Here is a 17,753-nt window from a genome sequence, read left to right on the forward strand (position 1 = left end):
GCGCCGCCGCCCCTCCGCCGGCGGAGCCCGCCCGGCCGCTCCCGGCTCGGCTGCAGCCGCGGCGCTGGGAACGGAGCGGGCGGGGCTCGGCTGCAGCCGGAGCCTTTGCGGGACGGGACCGCGGCTCCCGGAAGCACCGGGAGCCGAGGCGAGCCGAGCTGGGCCGGCGGTGAGCGGCGAGCGGTGGCGGCGGGCGGGCGCGCAGGTGGGAGCAGAGCCCGGCCGCGGCCGCCCCGCGGGGAGCGGAGCGGGGCTGGGCGTGAGGGGGGAGCCCGAGGGCGGCCTGTGCCGGGGGGAGACGTGTGCGGTTAGTGCATGGGGCGGGAATCAGCGCTCCGGGAGCAGGCTGGGGAGGGAAAGGGTGGGATTGAAGAGATACCGAGAGAGGTGCCTGGAAATGGAGCGGTTTGGGCGAGGGGGAGCAGAGGGTGAAGCTGAAGTTGCAGTGGGGAGGCGGCCGCGTGTGAAGTTGGGAAGGGGCGCGGATCCGGCCGGAGCCGTGTCAGTGCTGCTGAGGTGGTGACTCTGGCTGCGGCTCTGCTGGGAAGGTGCTCGCTGTGCGTGACGTGGTGCTGCACGTAAAGTTCACACAAATGCACATCTTACAAGTATTTGCGTGGTTATCATCATTTTATAGGAAGTTTTTCAAATGAGAAGCGCTCTAGCGGTACAGCACTTATGGATTAAGCAGAGACTCAGAGATACCAAATGTAATAATGCGTGTCATGGAATAAACTGAAAGGTAAAAGATAAATGTCAGAAGGTACCCGAAGTTGTTTCGTTTTATTAAATCCTATAAACTATGTTTTAAACCAGAGGGAGGAGGACTTGAATTCCAGATAAAATCTTTTAAAGTAATGACTGGGTGGAGAAGACTGACACAGCTTTGAGCAAAAGAGATGTGTGTTATTTGGGACAAAAAGAACATTTGCAACAAACCTTTCTGAATCTGAGAGAGCACCACAGTGGGGAGTTTTCTTTTTCATGGTGATCTTTACACAGGAGGAGTAGGATCTAAGACAGCCTTTGCTTTTCAAAGACCATATGTGCAGAATGACAGAGTGGGTCTTAGAGTTAACATTAGGTGATGGACTGCTTTTCTCAAAATCTGTGGGGTTGCCTCTCTCCATAGGCACTGCATTGACTTATCAGTGTGGTCACAGAGTTGAGCTGCAGGCTGCAGGGTGAATTTGAGGGAGGTGATAGTTGTGGAGAAAGTAATTTACAATAATCTCTCCCTTTGGAAACTGTAGTTCATGATTCCCTTGTACATTGTTAGGCACTGTGAGAAGAACTTGTCATTGAAAATCACAGTTCTGGGAGATAAAGATCTGTTGGTTTGGGATATGTGATGTTTGGGGAAAGACTGATTTTAGTAAGTGAAAATTTGCTTTCTTTAGAGCAGTATATTTTTAGGAATAACTCTACATCCAACAATCCTACAGGCTGCATACACAACCCAATTCCTTATTCTGGCGATGCTATTGTTTGCAATAACAAGAAAAAGGGAGGGATCACCTGAGCCAAGTACCTGTGGAATTGAAGTCACGTGTCCCCTTAAAACAGTTCTGGATTGGGCAGTGTTAAGGGAGCACAACACATACTTACCTTAGGGACAGGCTTGCTAGACACAGTTATTCCTCCCATATTGTTCTTGAATTGCTTGCTGCCTGGGGTTATTCTTCACCAGTTACTTCAGCTCCTACCATATTCAAGCTGCTTGTGTGGGATATGTGCCTTTGTCCTGAACTCAGGGGGCTGCACAGCTGGATCACATCAATGGAGGATGTCTCTAGAGGGGAGGAGAGGTTCATAACATCTGTACATAGGATCTGGCATGATAATGTCGGATGGTTGGGAGTTCAGGATTTTGCCACTGGATTTCTGAACCTTGTTTTACACTTATACCCCTTCAATGCTGTTCAACTTGTCTCATTTTGTTTGTGATTACTAGCACACTGCAGTGCCTACAGATTGATTTTCTCTGTAGGATCTGGTTTGTGTTACTCTACTCCAAGTAGGTCACCTTGATGGGGATGTTTGACACACTGTTGCCTTGAGCACCCAGTCTTAACTAGTAATTCATAACCAGCATAAGTGTAAGCTGCAGCTGAACCCCAGCTGGACTCAATGTTCAGTCTTTGAGCACCTTAAATCGAGCTCCTTCATTAGCTTGATACATCTGCAGGAACTAGTTTTGAGCACTGCCTTGGTCATGGCATCGCTCTCCTGTGTGCTTGAGGAGAGGTGGGCATTTGAACTGAAACTGAGAACTGAATGGCTCCTTACTCCCAGAGTCTGAATGTGCCTGCTGGGATCTATCTATACTGTGACCTATACAATGAACACAGTGTATGTACTGTGTGAAAACAAGATGCAGTTCAGGGAGCTTGTATCAAATTTCTGTGCTGGCAGGAAGAGTTTGGCTTAATGACTGTTACGTCAATATAAAACTATTGCACTACTGGGCAGAGTTGAAATCTTCATCTTACAAGTAATGCTGGTGTTAAGATTTAGCTCAATGAGGGCCTGAATTTCCAAAAGTGTTGAATATTTATACTCAATATGTGATTTGTATAATAGTCATCAAACCAGATTTTCGTCAGTCAAAAAAAATATGATCTCTGGATTCTTAGGTTTAGATACCTTAGGTTTGGTGTAAAGGATAAAGGTGGTGGGTTTAAAGAGATCCCACAGATCCCACATTTTAAGAATCACAATGCTTTACTCTTCCTGCCTGATACATAGATTAGAATGCTATTTTTTTTCCCCCCACAAAAGAATTAAACAAACAGAAAACCTTTGGGAGCTCATAAAACAACTCACCCGCGTTCACCTTCTGTTCAGTTTTCTGTCAACATGTAAGAAAACCTTGCCTGAGTCCTGAGCAATTTATAGCATTCTCTGGAATGAGACTAGTTAATAGTTAATATCTAATTGCATTCCCTTTCTTAAACCTGGCAGTGATGGTGTTTCCTGGTTGAGCGATAGATATGGCCAGTGAGTCACTGATACAGCCTCCACTATCTCTGGCAGAAGCCAAAGTTTTGGAGCAAAGTTGAGACGAAATCGTTGGTTGATCTTTAACAATTACCATTTAATGTGTAACTGTTCTGTACCTTACACTTGCCAGTTTTGAAAACCATCTGCATGGATTTAAAATGGCCAACAGTTGTTGTTTAACCCCAACTGGCAACTAAGCACCACACAGGCACTTGCTCAGTGCCCCTGGTGGGATGGGGCAGACAATCAGAAGTGTAAAAGTGAGAAAACCTGTGGGTTGAGACACAGACAGTTTAGTAGGTAAAGCAAAAGCTGCACATGCAAGCAAAGCAAACTAAAGAATTCTTTTACCACGTTCCATGGGCAGGCAGGTGTTCAGCCATCTGCAGGGCTCCGTCGTGTGGAACGGTGACATGGGAAGGCAAACACCATCACTTGGAACCTCCCCCCTCCTTCCTTCTTCTCCCAGGTTTGTGTAGGGAGCATGGCTCCATACGATCTGGGATATATCCCTGTGTTCTCTTGTGGTCAGCTCTCCTGGCTGTGCTCCCCCCAACTTCTTGTGCATTTCCAGCCTCCTCACTGGTCAGCTGGGAAGCAGAAAGTTATAATCCCTGCTCAACAATAGTGAAAATGTCCCTGTGTTATCAACACGTGTCAGCACAAACCCCAAACATATCTCCTGGCCAGCTACTGTGAAAAAGATGAACTTTACCCCTGCCAAAACCAGCACATGAGATACAGTTGTGCCTAGGGAGCAAGATGACGTTGCAGGAGCAGGGTCCACCAGGGATCTACTGTGTTCTACTTGATAACCTTGTCTTAAAAGTACCATTTGAATGCAGTTGCGTTTTTAATTCTTTTCACCAGTTAAGATTTTTTTTATGTAAAGAGAGAAATTGGAAATACTGCCTGGTGGAAACCTTCATGTGAAAAAAATTTTTGTTCCTCAGTTTCTGCTCAAAGATTAAGGAAAAAACTTCACTAGAGAATTTGCTTTTAACCACATTTCTGAAGAATTGTACAGGCTCCAAGAGAAGCGCAGTTTTGGTGTTTTTCATAGTGTACTGAGTGCACTGTATAATGTCTCCAGCAACAAAAATCAGTAACAAACTGGAAAAGAAAAGAAAGAGCAAGGTAAGTTCTAAAATGATTAAGTGATTTGTCGTGATTTAGTTGCAAAGTGCCAGGTATTTGGGGAGGAACAGCTGACAATTGTAGATAGCTTATGGGAGGGAACAAAAAAGAAACCTATTCACAGTATGTGGAAAATGGAAAACATAGTAGTGGCATTTTAAAGGGAGAAATACAAGGTTTAAGATTATTAGAAATATTTAGGATGTGCATTACTACAATTACAGTGACATAACAGATTTCATCTTGTGGTGAGGGAAGAAAGAAATGTGTTGTCAAATTATAGCAGTCCAAATATGGCAGTTAAATTATTTGTGTGTATGTAAAATCTACTTCAGAACGCGGTTCAGCAGCACTTAACTAGATTTGGAGAGATCTGTGTACCCTCTGTACCATGTGGGATGTTTGTTACAGAATCATAGAATGGTTTGGGTTGGAAGGGACCTTAAAGATCTTCTGTTTCTGACTCCCTGCCATGGGCAGGGACACCTTCCATAGACCAGGTTGTTCAAAGCCCATCCAGCCTGGCCTTGAGCACTTACAGTGATGGAGTTTCTCTAGTTCTCTGGGCAGTCTGTTCCTAAATTAGCCCAGCCCATGTCCAGGCCCTTGCACTTGGCCTTGTTGAATTTCATGAGATTCCTTCCTTCCATGTAGTTCTTAAAGTATTTGTATTTTTGGAATATCTCCTCTGAGGAATGTGGTTGTGTTGCAGAAAGTTACATGTTACTTGTGTGTTATCCAGCACAGGGAAGAGGGCAATGCATGTAGGAAGTAAGAAAGCTTGGAAGGAAGTGTTATAAACATAGATTCTTCAGGTTCTGTGAGTTAGCTCTTACTCCACCTTCCAATTGTGCTTTTCCTTTGTTGATGGCTTACTGTATTTGTATAAGTATAGCATCAGCACTAGGTTCATATTTCATTGGAGAAATATGAGAACAGCATCCTGTTCTTTAATCTGTTATCCTGATTTCAGAGTGAATGCCCAGGAAGTGTGTCCATACCTGTACCACTGGAATGACACAGAGGCAGACTCAATCAGTGTTTATTTTCCAGCTGATCCCATATGGGGAATTTGGTGTAGTAGCACAGAAAAATTAAACTTTGCCTTTGGTGGTTTTGAGAGACTGGTTGTCTACTTCAGTGTTGAACTTTGCATTTTAACTGATACACAAATGCCTTTTATTTGGTTGAGCAATGTTAAACTGATTAGTCATAAAATGGTGTAGGACCTAAGAAAAGTAACTCCTGTAACTTGGCTTTTTTACTCTAAAGACTGTCAGCAGGAAAAACATTTCACAGCTAGGCTGGAAGGAATTTAGTTCATGTAATGACATCACTGTGAAGATTTGGAGCATGATACTAGTTAGTTTATTTTTCTTTTTTTTAATTAAACTTTACTTGTGACAGGGTATGGAGGAGTAAAGAAATAGTTGCCAGTATAAGTTATTTTTGTCAAATCTTTTGGTGAATTTAACCTACTTTTTTGTCGTGAGACTTGCTGGAATTTACTGGAATTTTTTTTTTTTTTTTGCCTGTCATCTACTTCTTCAGATAATGTTTGGTGCTTGGAGCTTTTCATATAAGTTTCTCTGATACTCCCTGTAATTCTCATTTTGAGTTCTTCTACAAAGATTTTGAGTCCTTCTACAAAGTTAAGAATAGAATCAGTTCATAAACTAATCCTTAATTTTGGACAGGATTTTGGAACGGTAGATACCTAGCAGCTGAAAACCTCAGAAGTTTATACCATCAGATCTTTAAAAGACAAAATCTTCAGGTTAAGAAAATAATAATCTTATTGCTCTGTAGTAAAATCTGATTAATATCAAGGAGTTTTGGTGTGCTGTTCATTAAGTCAAATTGATTCTGGCCTAATTCCATCTGCAAATATTAGAATTTACCAGTATTTTAAGAGGGAAAGTGGAGGAATGAAATAAAAATAAAATTAAAAATATTAAAATTTAGGCTGGTTTTGAGGTATTACAGAAGGAGATGAAAATCTACAAGTCAGAAATGTATTCATTTTATAATTAATATTATGAGCTGGAAATATGTGATTTTCCACTTTAAAAAAATCTGCTTTCTTTGAAGAGTTATTTTTCAGACTTTGCACAATATGATACTTTGAGCTGGAAGTATTACTTCCTTTATAGATTGCTTAGCTTTGGTTTGTGTTCTGAAAACCTTTCCAGGGTCCTTCTCCTTTTGACTTTCCAGGAGAACAGCTCTTCACATGGAATCCATCTGTATTTTATCCACCTGTGTGTACTGAATCCCAGTGTTACATGTCTGCAAATCCCACCTTGGCTCCTGCATAGGGCTGCAGGTGTGTCCATGGCACGCTGAAGAAATGATGCAGAAGGGGCTGATTTTTTTTTTTAAGTTAAAAATTAAAAATAATGAGCTCAGACTAACAGAAGAGAAGAATAATGAGCGCAGTCCCTGAGATGAGTTATTTAGTCTTATAGTCAGGCAACTGCAGGTCTTTAGCACACCCCTCTCTAAGATACAGTTGTTAAACAGGTGCATCCTGCAGGGTACCAAGTAGTGATTCCAAAGTGCAGTAAGAAACCCAAGTTGTAACTCTGCACAGGAAATGCAGTGGGAACTTCAATATCATTGTTGGTTTAAGACAATCCAGGTGTGAGCTGTTCCTGAAGACAATAGCTCATTTGTTGAGTGACTGAACAAATGGCTGTTGCTGTGAGGGTAGCAGGAGCTCGTGGCTACAAGTGAATGCTAACACCTCTGATGGTCACCTGTAAATCTAAAGGTGCTGTGAGACTGCAGTTGAAGACAGTCCAACTCTTTCAAGTTCAGTGTTTTGCTCCTTTTGTGAGTTTTTCCCAGTTTGCACAGAGGTCTGTGAGCTGATAAACAGGTCTTTTAAAAGAGAAAGGACCAGGAGAGCTGATAAGGTCTTCTGTGTGCTCAGGAGAGAGTGGTTATACAATTGGCATATGTACATTTCAGGGCTCTGGTTCATTCTCTGTGAACCAGCTTCTAAACACAGCATGAAACTCTACACACTTGCTGTCTGCAAGTCTGTCTTGTTGACCACTGACAGGACAATTTTTAACAAATACCCTTATTTCAGCTATCATGCTGGACATTTAGCTTCCATTCTACATGAACTTTGGAAACTTTGAAATCCATTAGTGACGTGCAGTAAGGAAATATTTCCTGCTACTGGTGCCTTTTTGAAATACATTGTCTGGGGACAGTTTCCCTTTTTATCATGACTACTGAGGAAGACAAGACAGAAGTTGTGGTATGCATTCTTTATGGCTTTGGTGATGGGCTTATCCGGGTGTTGTGTTGTTCTTTAATTTTCATGCTGATTGCTTTGGTACTTGCTCATTAACAGCATACTAGTGATTTACTTCTAAAATTACATTTTAAGCTGCTTCACAAATAGATTATTTTAATTTAGCAAAAAACCCAACAAACTACTGGGAACATTATTTTTAATACTATGACCTGTTCTGGAGGTAGCAGAATTGATATCTAATGATTTTGAACATTTGTAAAACCCTTTGTCATTTTACAGGCTGACAAAATGCAGAAGTTTTGGTCCAAGTCAAGAGGGATATGTGTGTTCCCATTATCTGTATTTTGCTCAGAAGCATTTTGAAAACTAAAAAAAAACCCCGGACCAACAAGCAAAAACTTAAAAACTTAAAATTTTGAAGACTTATTTATCTGTAGGTGTGCTTTCATGAAATTCAGTAGTTTCTGTCTTAACAATATGTTGCTCTTTATTTCCAGTTTTTCAGGTCTGAATACTAAAAAATGAGGTAGATGGAAACAGTGAAAGAAATTGTTCAATTTGGCTCACATAAATGAAAACTCAGTTTTATCTAGTATCATAGGCAAGCCTTTTAGTGAAATTCGGTTCTGTATCTTCTCCCAGTAGGTTTGTTGGGTTTTTTTCTTTACCTTTTTCTCTCTCTGTCTTCTTTGTGGTGCTGGTATTTCTCCAGAAAGCACGGTCTCAGAATGTGCATGTCTCTTCTTAATCCCTTTGCAGGAACTGTTCTTTTCTCCTCCTTGTTCTCAGCTCTAGCAAATGCATTTGTCAAAGTTGTTGTTCTTCAACTAACATATCATCTCAGTTTTGTTGTTCAGGATGCATAATTCTACAGTTAACATCCTTGTATATTGGATTATTCCACGAAAACCAGTGGAAAACAGCAAACCCTGAGTATTGTCTGCAGCTTTCTTCTCCTTCATGGTTTATATTTGATTCATGCTGCTCCGTGCAGTTGCATCTTTAGTGTTTGTTTCTTCAGAAGTTAAATGAGATTATAGTTCATACAAAAGTATCTCCTATTAAGATTTCTTAGTGGAACCTTGTGTGTTTCTTCCTCAGTTTCTGTGTCCTGGCATCTTTTTCATTTTTATTTTCCAGTATGCTTTTACAAATGTTTTTATAATGGCATGATTTTTGAGATGAACAGTTTTATTGTGTAGGACACAAATGTGTGTGTCTTTGTGGCTGTTGATAATTCACTCCTGTTTGCAGGTTACTGCAAAGTCTTTTAAGTTAATGTTGTATAGGTAGTAATTTGACTTAGAATACTTGACTGGAGAAAATCTATAAATGCTTAGAGACAAGATAACAGCAAGTCAGAAATATTTGAAGAAGTGTAGCTTTCCAAATATCTACAAAACCAGCAATGAAATGCATCTTGAGCTAGAGCAATGCAGTCGACAAGAAACGGTTTCAGTTCTAGCCACAAATATTTAGAGGTACCAGCACATCCTTGAGCAGTGTGGACAGAACCGCACAGTTAATGAGTCAGAAGTTGTGTGCCTGCCGGCGTAAAACATGGGGACAGCTCTGCCATATGCATGCAGGAAGTGTGCTGTGACTAGGCCTCTGACACTGAGAACCACATGCGTTGTCTTGGCTTGTTACTCTTCTTTTGCCTGTTAACATAGCTGTGAACTTCTAGTTATTGATTTGATTTGACTTTTGACTGGCGTTATAAAAAATGGCTCTGTTTTTGAGGAAGTGGGCAATGAAGGGAAGAGGGAGTTAAAGTTAATCTTTTACAGAGAGCATTAGTTACTGTGTATGGAAGTTCTTTATATGAAGCATAGCAAAAATTATGTGACACTCTGAGTAGCAGCAAGCTTCTTAAATTCTCTTGTCATATATTGTGCTTTTAAAATGAAAATTACTGTCTATGTTAGTCTTCTGCAATAAGTAAATCCTTTAAATTGGTGACAAAAGAAAACTGCATCAGCTTGGTGGAAGTTCCAGGTAGAGATGAGGATGGTACAGCTTTACTATCATGAAGTTTGTGGTAGTCAGTGCAGCCTGAGAAAGCAGTTGCAGTCACCTAGTCATCTATATTCAATGATTTTTTTTCTGAGCAGGATACTCAGCAGGACAGGTTTAGTGCTGCCTCCCCTAAAGCTTCTCCACCCCAAGTCTTTTGCTTTCCCACAGCTCTCCCTTCATTGCCAGGCATACCTCTCATTCTCATTTAAAGCAGCCCAACCCTCACTCTTCTTTTGCTGGCACGGTGCTACCTGGCAAGGCAGAGATGGCAACCTGACAGGCTTGGAAGAGGTGGAAGAGTGGTGAAGATCTCTTCAGTCTGAGGACAGCTCATGGCTGCAGGAGTACTGGGCATTCTGCTGTGCCACAGCAGAGAACACTTTCACCTTGCAAATACCTTCTGAGCCTTCACATACATAAAGAAATCTGTGATTCTCAATATCTGCAACATTACCTTTGGGTTTGTTTCTTTTTTTCCCGTTTCAGAAAGGAAAAGGTCAAGACATGTCTGCCAATTTAAAGTACCTTTCCTTGGGAATCCTGGTTTTTCAGACCACGAGTTTAGTGTTGACCATGCGCTATTCTCGGACACTGAAAGAAGAAGGACCTCGTTACTTATCCTCTACTGCAGTTGTTATTGCTGAACTGCTGAAGATTTTGGCCTGTGTTCTGTTAGTCTACAAAGACAGCAGTATGTGTCAAATTTTGCACCAAGTAATTTTCCTAATCAATATGCTGTATTGTAGTGGCAACTGCAAAGCAGCCATGTGAGTACAGGCATACAACAAAGCATTTCCCTTCTCCTTGTGTAAGAAATAGTCTTGGAAAGACAATAATCATACTGCAGTGTTTGCTTAAGAGAATGTGGAAATAAGTATATTTGCTTAAGAGAATGTGGATACTGAGGAGTGCAGGAGTGAGTTTTATGCTAACATTTCAAAGCTTGTGTTTGCTCAGACATTTTAAGAAATCTGTATGTAGAAGTAGGAAAAAATTAAAAGCTTGAAGTGTGTCCAAAGCATGAATGATCATTAGAAACCTGTGATTAACATCAGATCCAGAAGAGAAGAAGCAATTTCATTGTTACAGGAAGAATCATAGTTTTAAGATAAAAAAAGAAAACTATATTCACATTTCCTCCAATTCTTATTTTGTATATTTAAAACGGAATTTACCTGGTTTCTGTTTATTTTTAAACAGCTTAAAAATGTCATTGTCTATGCATAAATATTGATGACTCTGTAGGATTCTAAATATGCACTTTTTATGTGGTAGTCTTTGATATATTATCTTAAATTGCTGCTACAGCTTCAACAAGTTTAAATCAGAGTATTTTGAATAATTGTTTTCATTCTGATATTTCAGGCTGCAGGAAGACACTTGCAGCCGAATTTCCTTACATATACAAGGCCTGTGAAAGTCAAACAAACATAGATGGTATTTTCAGGTCTTGGTGTAGTGATAGCCATAAAAAGGGGCAACAGTTTAAGAACAGAACATTGCTGTGTCTCTTTTTTTCCACTTCTTACTAGTTAGTGAATGTTTATTTCTTTTACTGTTTCTTTGGGTAGAATGCAATATACGGACTCTGAACAGGGTGCTACATGATGAAATCCTTAACAAACCCATGGAAACACTTAAACTTGCCATTCCTTCAGGAATTTACACTCTTCAGAACAACTTGCTATATGTAGCATTGTCAAACCTAGATGCAGCCACGTACCAGGTATTACATATTTTGAATTCTCTGTAAGTTTTAAAAAAAAAATACCCTATGGATTGGGGCCATATTAACTGTTCCTGGTTCTTCTAGGTTACATATCAACTGAAAATTCTCACCACAGCATTGTTTTCTGTATCCATGTTGAGCAAGAAACTGGGTGTATACCAGTGGCTGTCACTAGTAATATTGATGACAGGAGTGGCATTTGTGCAGGTAAATATTAGCAGGTGGTTTGCGGGGTTTTAATGTGTTTATTCAAGAAACATGGATTTCTATACTGATTATCCAGCTTTCTGATTCTACCAGCTGCACATGAGCACCAGAGTAGAGTCAGGAACTACGAATCACAACTGGCCAGGTCTGGAGGACGCCAGAAATGGTTCAAAGGCAGAAGATAACACCTCTTTTGCAACCCAGTGCTCTACTGTAGAATGTGACAGGGCCTCTGGAACAACCTGCAAGTAATAATGATAGCAATTTTTATTAGCACATTTCTTCAGGCGTTAGGAATTCACAGATCTTCTCTGCCAGTACAGGCTGTGTTCACTTTGGCATATAGATTCAGCATGGCAAATTCACTTTGGACTACTTCCAAACGCAAAATTGGCCTCAGTTCTAAATAGTGCAGGTACCAGAGTTCATAGTTTTCAGAGGGCAGGATTATGGCATAAGAGACAGATATTTTAAGAAGTTTTAGCAGATTTTAGTATAGCCTAGAAATTTTTATTTTAAAACTTAAGGATTTGGAAAAAGATATGGTGATTAAATTCAATAATAAAAATGAGAACAAAACACTCTGAACAGTATTTAACAGACTCCTCAAATTTTTTTCTGTCCATGGTATTGCATTTTATTCAGTTAGTCTTAGACATATTGCAAGATTTACCTGGTCTGCACAACCACCGAAGAGGGGCACATAAAAAAGACAGTTCATCTTATTTGTAAGGTAATCAACTGTTGGATGGCACAAGTTAGTGGCAGAGAATGACCATAATAATTCACAATGGCATTCAAAAACAGTTCTTGCTTATAAAACATAAATCCTGCAGCTGTTTAAATTGATGAGTATTCTCATCAGCTCTCAGTTGAGGCACAATTTTACTCCTTACAAACAAGTAGAAAAAAATTGTAGTGTTGCAGTCCTTTAGAAGTATTGTGCAAAATAGAAAACTTTACAAGTATGTGATTGTATTTAGTTACTGTTACTGTTGGTGGAAAACAAATTTGCATTTTGTAGATGCTCATGGCTTGATTTCATCAGTGAATTTTTTGTAACTCTGTTTACATCCAGTGGCCTTCAGACTCTCAGGCAACACCGGCTAAGGAGCACTCAGCAGGATCACAGTTTGTAGGCCTGATTGCAGTTCTCATAGCCTGCTTTTCTAGTGGATTTGCTGGGGTTTATTTTGAGAAAATTTTAAAGGAAACTAAGCAGTCTGTGTGGATCAGAAACATTCAGCTTGGTAAGTTTAATTTTAATCATCTATTAGAGATACTGCATTCTGAAGCATTAAGATAATTGTGCAGAATAAATGTATAAAAAAATACCACCAACATTTTTGTATGCTGCATATATGTTATTTTAAAACCAAAAGTCAAACTCTGCTAGATGGAGCTATGGCAGTTACTTTCTGATTTCAGTCTGAAATTAAAAGCTCCACAGTCTCACCTCAGATTCAGCTTTTGACATTAAGTCTCTACTAGTAAACATTCGTTGTGTTTGAGACTGGCTCAGGAGAATCCCATTTCGAAGATCCTTGTCTGAATTGCCAAATTGCTAATTGCTGCTGCTGTGCTGGAGACCTCCTTCTCCTCTTAAGTGTTTTCCCTCTTTTTCTCTCCAGCTTATAGGGTGACTTAAGCCTTCAGTCATGGCTAGTTTCAGGAAAACTGAAATTGTATTTAAGTGAATTTTGCTATATGCCATTAACAAAAATCATTCAATTCCAGAAGAAAGCAATGGAAGATAAGTATATAAGGATCTCTTAATGGAAAAAAATCAAAGCTTGTTTCAGGTGTGGAAAATAACTTTTAAAAGAGAGCAGCAAACTGCATTTGGATGTGATGGTATTGTAAGTTACAGTCCAATTTTAAAATCAGTAATACATGAGCAGCCTTTAAGGATTAGGAACCCATTTGCATGTTTTTCACCTGAAGCTTTTAAACCAATCTTGTACTTTCAGGATTTTTTGGTAGCATATTTGGACTGATGGGTGTTTACATTTATGATGGAGAACAACTGTCAAAGAATGGATTTTTTCAAGGATACAATAAACTTACTTGGGTGGTGGTTGTTCTACAGGTGAGACCTTGTGTTGCGTGTTTCTGTGAAGGCACTTGGGGATGTACTCTTCTATAAATAACTGGAGAAACTAATGGGTGTCATTGAAGCTACTGAGAATCCTATAGTCAAAAGTCTGATCTATCATTATTAGCATAAACCTCTAAATGACAATCATGAAATATATAGCAAGTATGTGATTAAGTATTGTGCAAATTAAAAGCATGTAAGCATTATTTATTTTGTGATGTTTGAAATTATCTCTCTATATGCTCTTCCTTATGTGGCTAAAAATGTACAGTGCAAGCATTTCCACTCATTTAATGGGAGTAATGTCATCAACAATTTCTTAAATGGGCAAAGAGCTACTCCTCCAATACCTATTTTCAACAGTACATATCCCTAACGTAAAATAAATGTATTCCTTCTCAACATAGACAAAAGCTTTTCCTAAAGTAAGTGCATGGTGTTGAAATAGATGCTCTCAGTCAAATTACCAGTTTGTGAATGCAAACCTCACTATTTTTCCAGGCACTTGGAGGACTGGTGATTGCTGCTGTTATAAAATATGCAGACAACATTTTAAAGGGATTCGCAACTTCGCTCTCTATTATACTGTCAACACTGATCTCCTATTTCTGGCTGCAAGATTTTGTCCCTACAAGGTAAGAATTATTTTTCATGTATACTAAAAAAAAAAAAAAAAAAAAAAAAAAGGTTGAAAAATTACTGCTTACCAGATATAACTGCGAAAATAAATAAAAACCAAACCACACATTCAGAATGTTTAAGTCCAGCTTGCACATCAAAGCTTGGCCTCATCCCGTAGCTCACAGTGAGTGTTTCAGGCGGGTGAGGAGCCGCTGGCGCCCCCTGCGGGCCCGTGCGGCCGCTGCACCCCTGGCGCTGGGGCCAGGGCCGCTCCGTGTCCCGGGGCCGGGGGCCGCCGCCGCTCCGTGTCCCGGGGCCGGGGGCCGCCGCCGCTCCGTGTCCCGGGGCCGGGGGCCGCCGCCGCTCCGTGTCCCGGGGCCGGGGGCCGCCGCCGCTCCGTGTCCCGGGGCCGGGGGCCGCCGCCGCTCCGTGTCCCGGGGCCGGGGGCCGCCGCCGCTCCGTGTCCCGGGGCCGGGGGCCGCCGCCGCTCCGTGTCCCGGGGCCGGGGGCCGCCGCCGCTCCGTGTCCCGGGGCCGGGGGCCGCCGCCGCTCCGTGTCCCGGGGCCAGGGGCCGCCGCCGCTCCGTGTCCCAAGGACATGGCCTCTGTGCTGCCTTTCCTCGCCCGCACCGCAGGCGCTAACACAGGTCACTGCAGACACGCACCCGTGGAAACGACACTGCAGCACTGAGTGGTCCAAGGGCGCCCAGAAGCCCCAAAGCCGAGCTGTTTGTAAAGGCAATGCCACATTCAGTAGTGAGAACAGCCGAGAAAGAACGAGAAGGCTTGCTCCGTTCTTCTAGGCCCCGTACAGTGTCCTGATGGTTTCGGGATCAGACTGTGGTGGCTCTGTGTGCCACAGGTTTTGTACATGGGTAGGCGGAGAACACTGCTTGTCTTGGCAGTGCATGTTCCTGTATGGAGTGTACAATTAATAATCCCACTTCCAGATAATCTAATTTTTAGCAGGAATAGGATTTTGCTTATGATTGGCCAACACTCCTTGCATATGTTACATGTACTCATAACATAAAAATATTTTGAATAATATTTACAACTTTTGTATCTGGTACAAAGAAATGTCTTTTTATCTAAAAATACATATTTGCAATACTGTGGTCCCTTCTCTCTCTAACCATTCTGTGGTTCTGTATTATCAGGGCTTTACTTAAACATTCAGAAAAGGAAATGTTTAAGTAAAGCTGTTTAGGCTTAAGAAATGGAAGACATTGTACTTAAATCATAAGTAGATTATATTTGTCTCATTAAAACAAAAGTAGAAAGTGTTTCAAGAATTTCTATGTGCTCAAATGGAAAATTAGTAAGTAACGTAACAGTTTCTGCAGACATGTTTCAAAATAAATAGAGCCAGGTAGGAGTAGGTAGAACTTGAAACCACCCCATTTAATAAAACTTGATCAATTTGAGTTAATCAAACCTAATCTTTAGTACCTTGCTTATGCTAACAATGCATTTGAACTGAAACTGTGTAATTGTTTCTGTCACATCAGCAAACAGTTTAGTTGGGGTAATAGATGTAAAGTACTTAAATGCTTGAATGTGTTGCAAGGGGCCATGTCCCAAAATAGGCTAAATGTATTCTCTGATGGATTATCATGTCATATGGCACAGTTTTTTTAGCATTTGGTTCAGAAGTTCAAATTGTTGACATTGTTATGTCTGTGAGAAGAGTCTTTTCTAAAATGTGTACTGATTGTCTGCTGGCTTCAGGTTTTTGTATCAGACTTTAACTATCGAAACAACTTGAAAGGCCAAAGTGTCACAATAGAAAAGATGACTTTGTTGTGTTTTCATGAGACAAATCTTCCTGTATCTGCCAAAAATTAGATTATACTGACTTGCAAACTGGTTCTTGGGCAGCAGTAATTTGTTTTGACATAAGCTTTGGACTTCAAAGCAAACACAGCTTCAACAACATGTAATATGTTAAGAATGGGTGGGTAAGCACAGTAGTTGCTTTTCTTCAGCTCCTGCTTCCATTTTGCACATATCTTTAGGTAAAAGTTTAAGAAAAAAGGATTGATCTGATTGCTTTTGGCAATTGTTCCATGAAAGTGTAATTTTAATTTTCGGAATATGTTAATATGACACAATTATTTGTAGTTATAGGTTTTTTACCTCAACAACTTTCTACATCCCTCTAAAATAAATGCATACAAATTATTTTGCTCTTTATAAATTGGACAAATGAAATTTATCTTCCTGTTTTCCTCATGGAAAAATGTAAATTCTTTGGATTGTATTGCATAAATAAATTTGCATCAACTAAAACAAACTTTTTTTTTTCATCCCTCTTCTATTCAGTGTCTTTTTCCTCGGAGCCATCCTTGTAATAGCAGCTACTTTTCTTTACGGTTATGATCCCAAACCTGCAGGAAATCCCATTAAGGCGTAGCAGACTTCCTCATCAACCTACTTCTCAAGACCATGCACTGGGGGCCTTGCTGGCACTGGCATGTGGAAAGTGTCACTGTGCACTGCAAGGGAAGGATGACTGCCCTGAATGTATTGAAGAAATGCTGATGAGTAGCTCTGAACAGCCAGAGGGGTTACAGGTGGAGGGTGATGCTATCTCTGACTGAAGGGGGGGGAAATGTCAGGGGAATGCCCAGTGCAACTTGATAATAAAAACTTGAAACAAAAAGTTTCCAAGAAACTACAATTAGGAATGTTTACAGCTTTGACTAAGATTGCATCAAAAGAGTTACTGTATTGACTGCTGCAGAAATATGTCCTATGCACTCTTTGAAAGAGCACACAACAACATTGTCAGATTGTATGTTTTTGCCATTCGATTCTATTTAATCTTAGTAAATATGTTTTTAACTGTTTGTCTATTTACGTGAAATGAGCTGAATGTCATAGTTCTAAAGTGATGGTTCTAATTAGGTACTCCTTATTAAAACTGTGAAAATTGAAATATGATTGAAAGACACTTTCACAATATCAAATATTTTTGTATTTTTAGAAGGCTGATTTAATAACAGAAACCTGTTATTGAATGATAATATTTCAATTCTGTTGCTTCTATAAAACTATTGTAAGAATGTTAACATTCTTACCTAAGTCTGAAGGGAGGAATACTCCAGCCCTCATCATAATGTTGGAGCAGGTGGGATGACTCTGGGAACGCTGGCTGGAGGTTACCATGCTAACCTGGGAGTGGGTGATGATGGGTGCTTGCTCAGATGTAATGTTCATGCTTGTTATTTTTCTGATTATAAATCAACTTCTTGGCAGAACCTTAAAAGTAGTTTTTGTGCTTTAAATAGCCTCTGAAGATTTTTTTAAACCATGATTTAAAAAAAAAAACAAAGAGCCTGTAATAAGCATTTTAAAGGCAATTATCATTGTCTGCAACAGCTCCATCTGGAGATATTATGGTCTGGCATCTGTATACTGTACTGTACTTTATTACAGAGGTGTTTTTTAAACAAGTGTTGTTTACTCATGAACTCTTCCAGGCTTTTTCTGTATATTTCTATGTAATGGCTTAATTAGAGTTTTGGTAGGGTTTTTTTAATTATTATTATTATTTTGTTCTGGGAGTCCTTGAGCAAACAGACCAAAATGGGTTCTCTGGATCTATTTGTTCTAGAAGTGAAATTACTTTAATAGGAAATATATTTTAAAAGCAATTAATTGTGC

At 40.3% G+C, this 17,753-nt stretch overlaps 1 protein-coding gene across 2 annotated transcripts; it reads left to right on the forward strand.

The window, feature by feature from the left end:
- The first annotated feature begins 139 nt into the window (after window positions 1-139).
- SLC35A3 (solute carrier family 35 member A3) lies at window positions 140-16,942 on the forward strand. Of its 2 annotated transcripts, none has more exons than XM_066325265.1 (8): window positions 140-169; window positions 9,917-10,121; window positions 11,002-11,156; window positions 11,244-11,366; window positions 12,445-12,616; window positions 13,337-13,455; window positions 13,966-14,099; window positions 16,410-16,942. In XM_066325265.1, exons 2-8 carry the CDS (start codon window positions 9,935-9,937, stop codon window positions 16,498-16,500), a joined length of 981 nt encoding a protein of 326 aa, XP_066181362.1. In that variant the 5' UTR covers window positions 140-169; window positions 9,917-9,934; the 3' UTR covers window positions 16,501-16,942. The 2 variants fall into 2 exon arrangements, with proteins under 2 accessions (XP_066181362.1, XP_066181361.1); XM_066325264.1 differs by lacking the exon at window positions 140-169 and adding an exon at window positions 3,786-4,140.
- Window positions 16,943-17,753: the final 811 nt, after the last annotated feature.

This window comes from Sylvia atricapilla, chromosome 9, assembly GCF_009819655.1.
Source record: "Sylvia atricapilla isolate bSylAtr1 chromosome 9, bSylAtr1.pri, whole genome shotgun sequence".
In the NCBI taxonomy this organism is placed as follows: Eukaryota; Metazoa; Chordata; class Aves; order Passeriformes; family Sylviidae; genus Sylvia; species Sylvia atricapilla.

What these genes read in the sequence shown, in the direction of transcription:
- SLC35A3 (XM_066325264.1), top strand. Translation starts at nt 4,087, where the DNA reads ATGTCTCCAGCAACAAAAATCAGTAACAAACTGGAAAAGAAAAGAAAG. An exon ending in TAGATGCAGCCACGTACCAG is followed by an intron (nt 11,157 to 11,243) that starts GTATTACATATT and finishes TGGTTCTTCTAG; the next exon opens with GTTACATATCAACTGAAAAT. An exon ending in GATCAGAAACATTCAGCTTG is followed by an intron (nt 12,617 to 13,336) that starts GTAAGTTTAATT and finishes TTGTACTTTCAG; the next exon opens with GATTTTTTGGTAGCATATTT.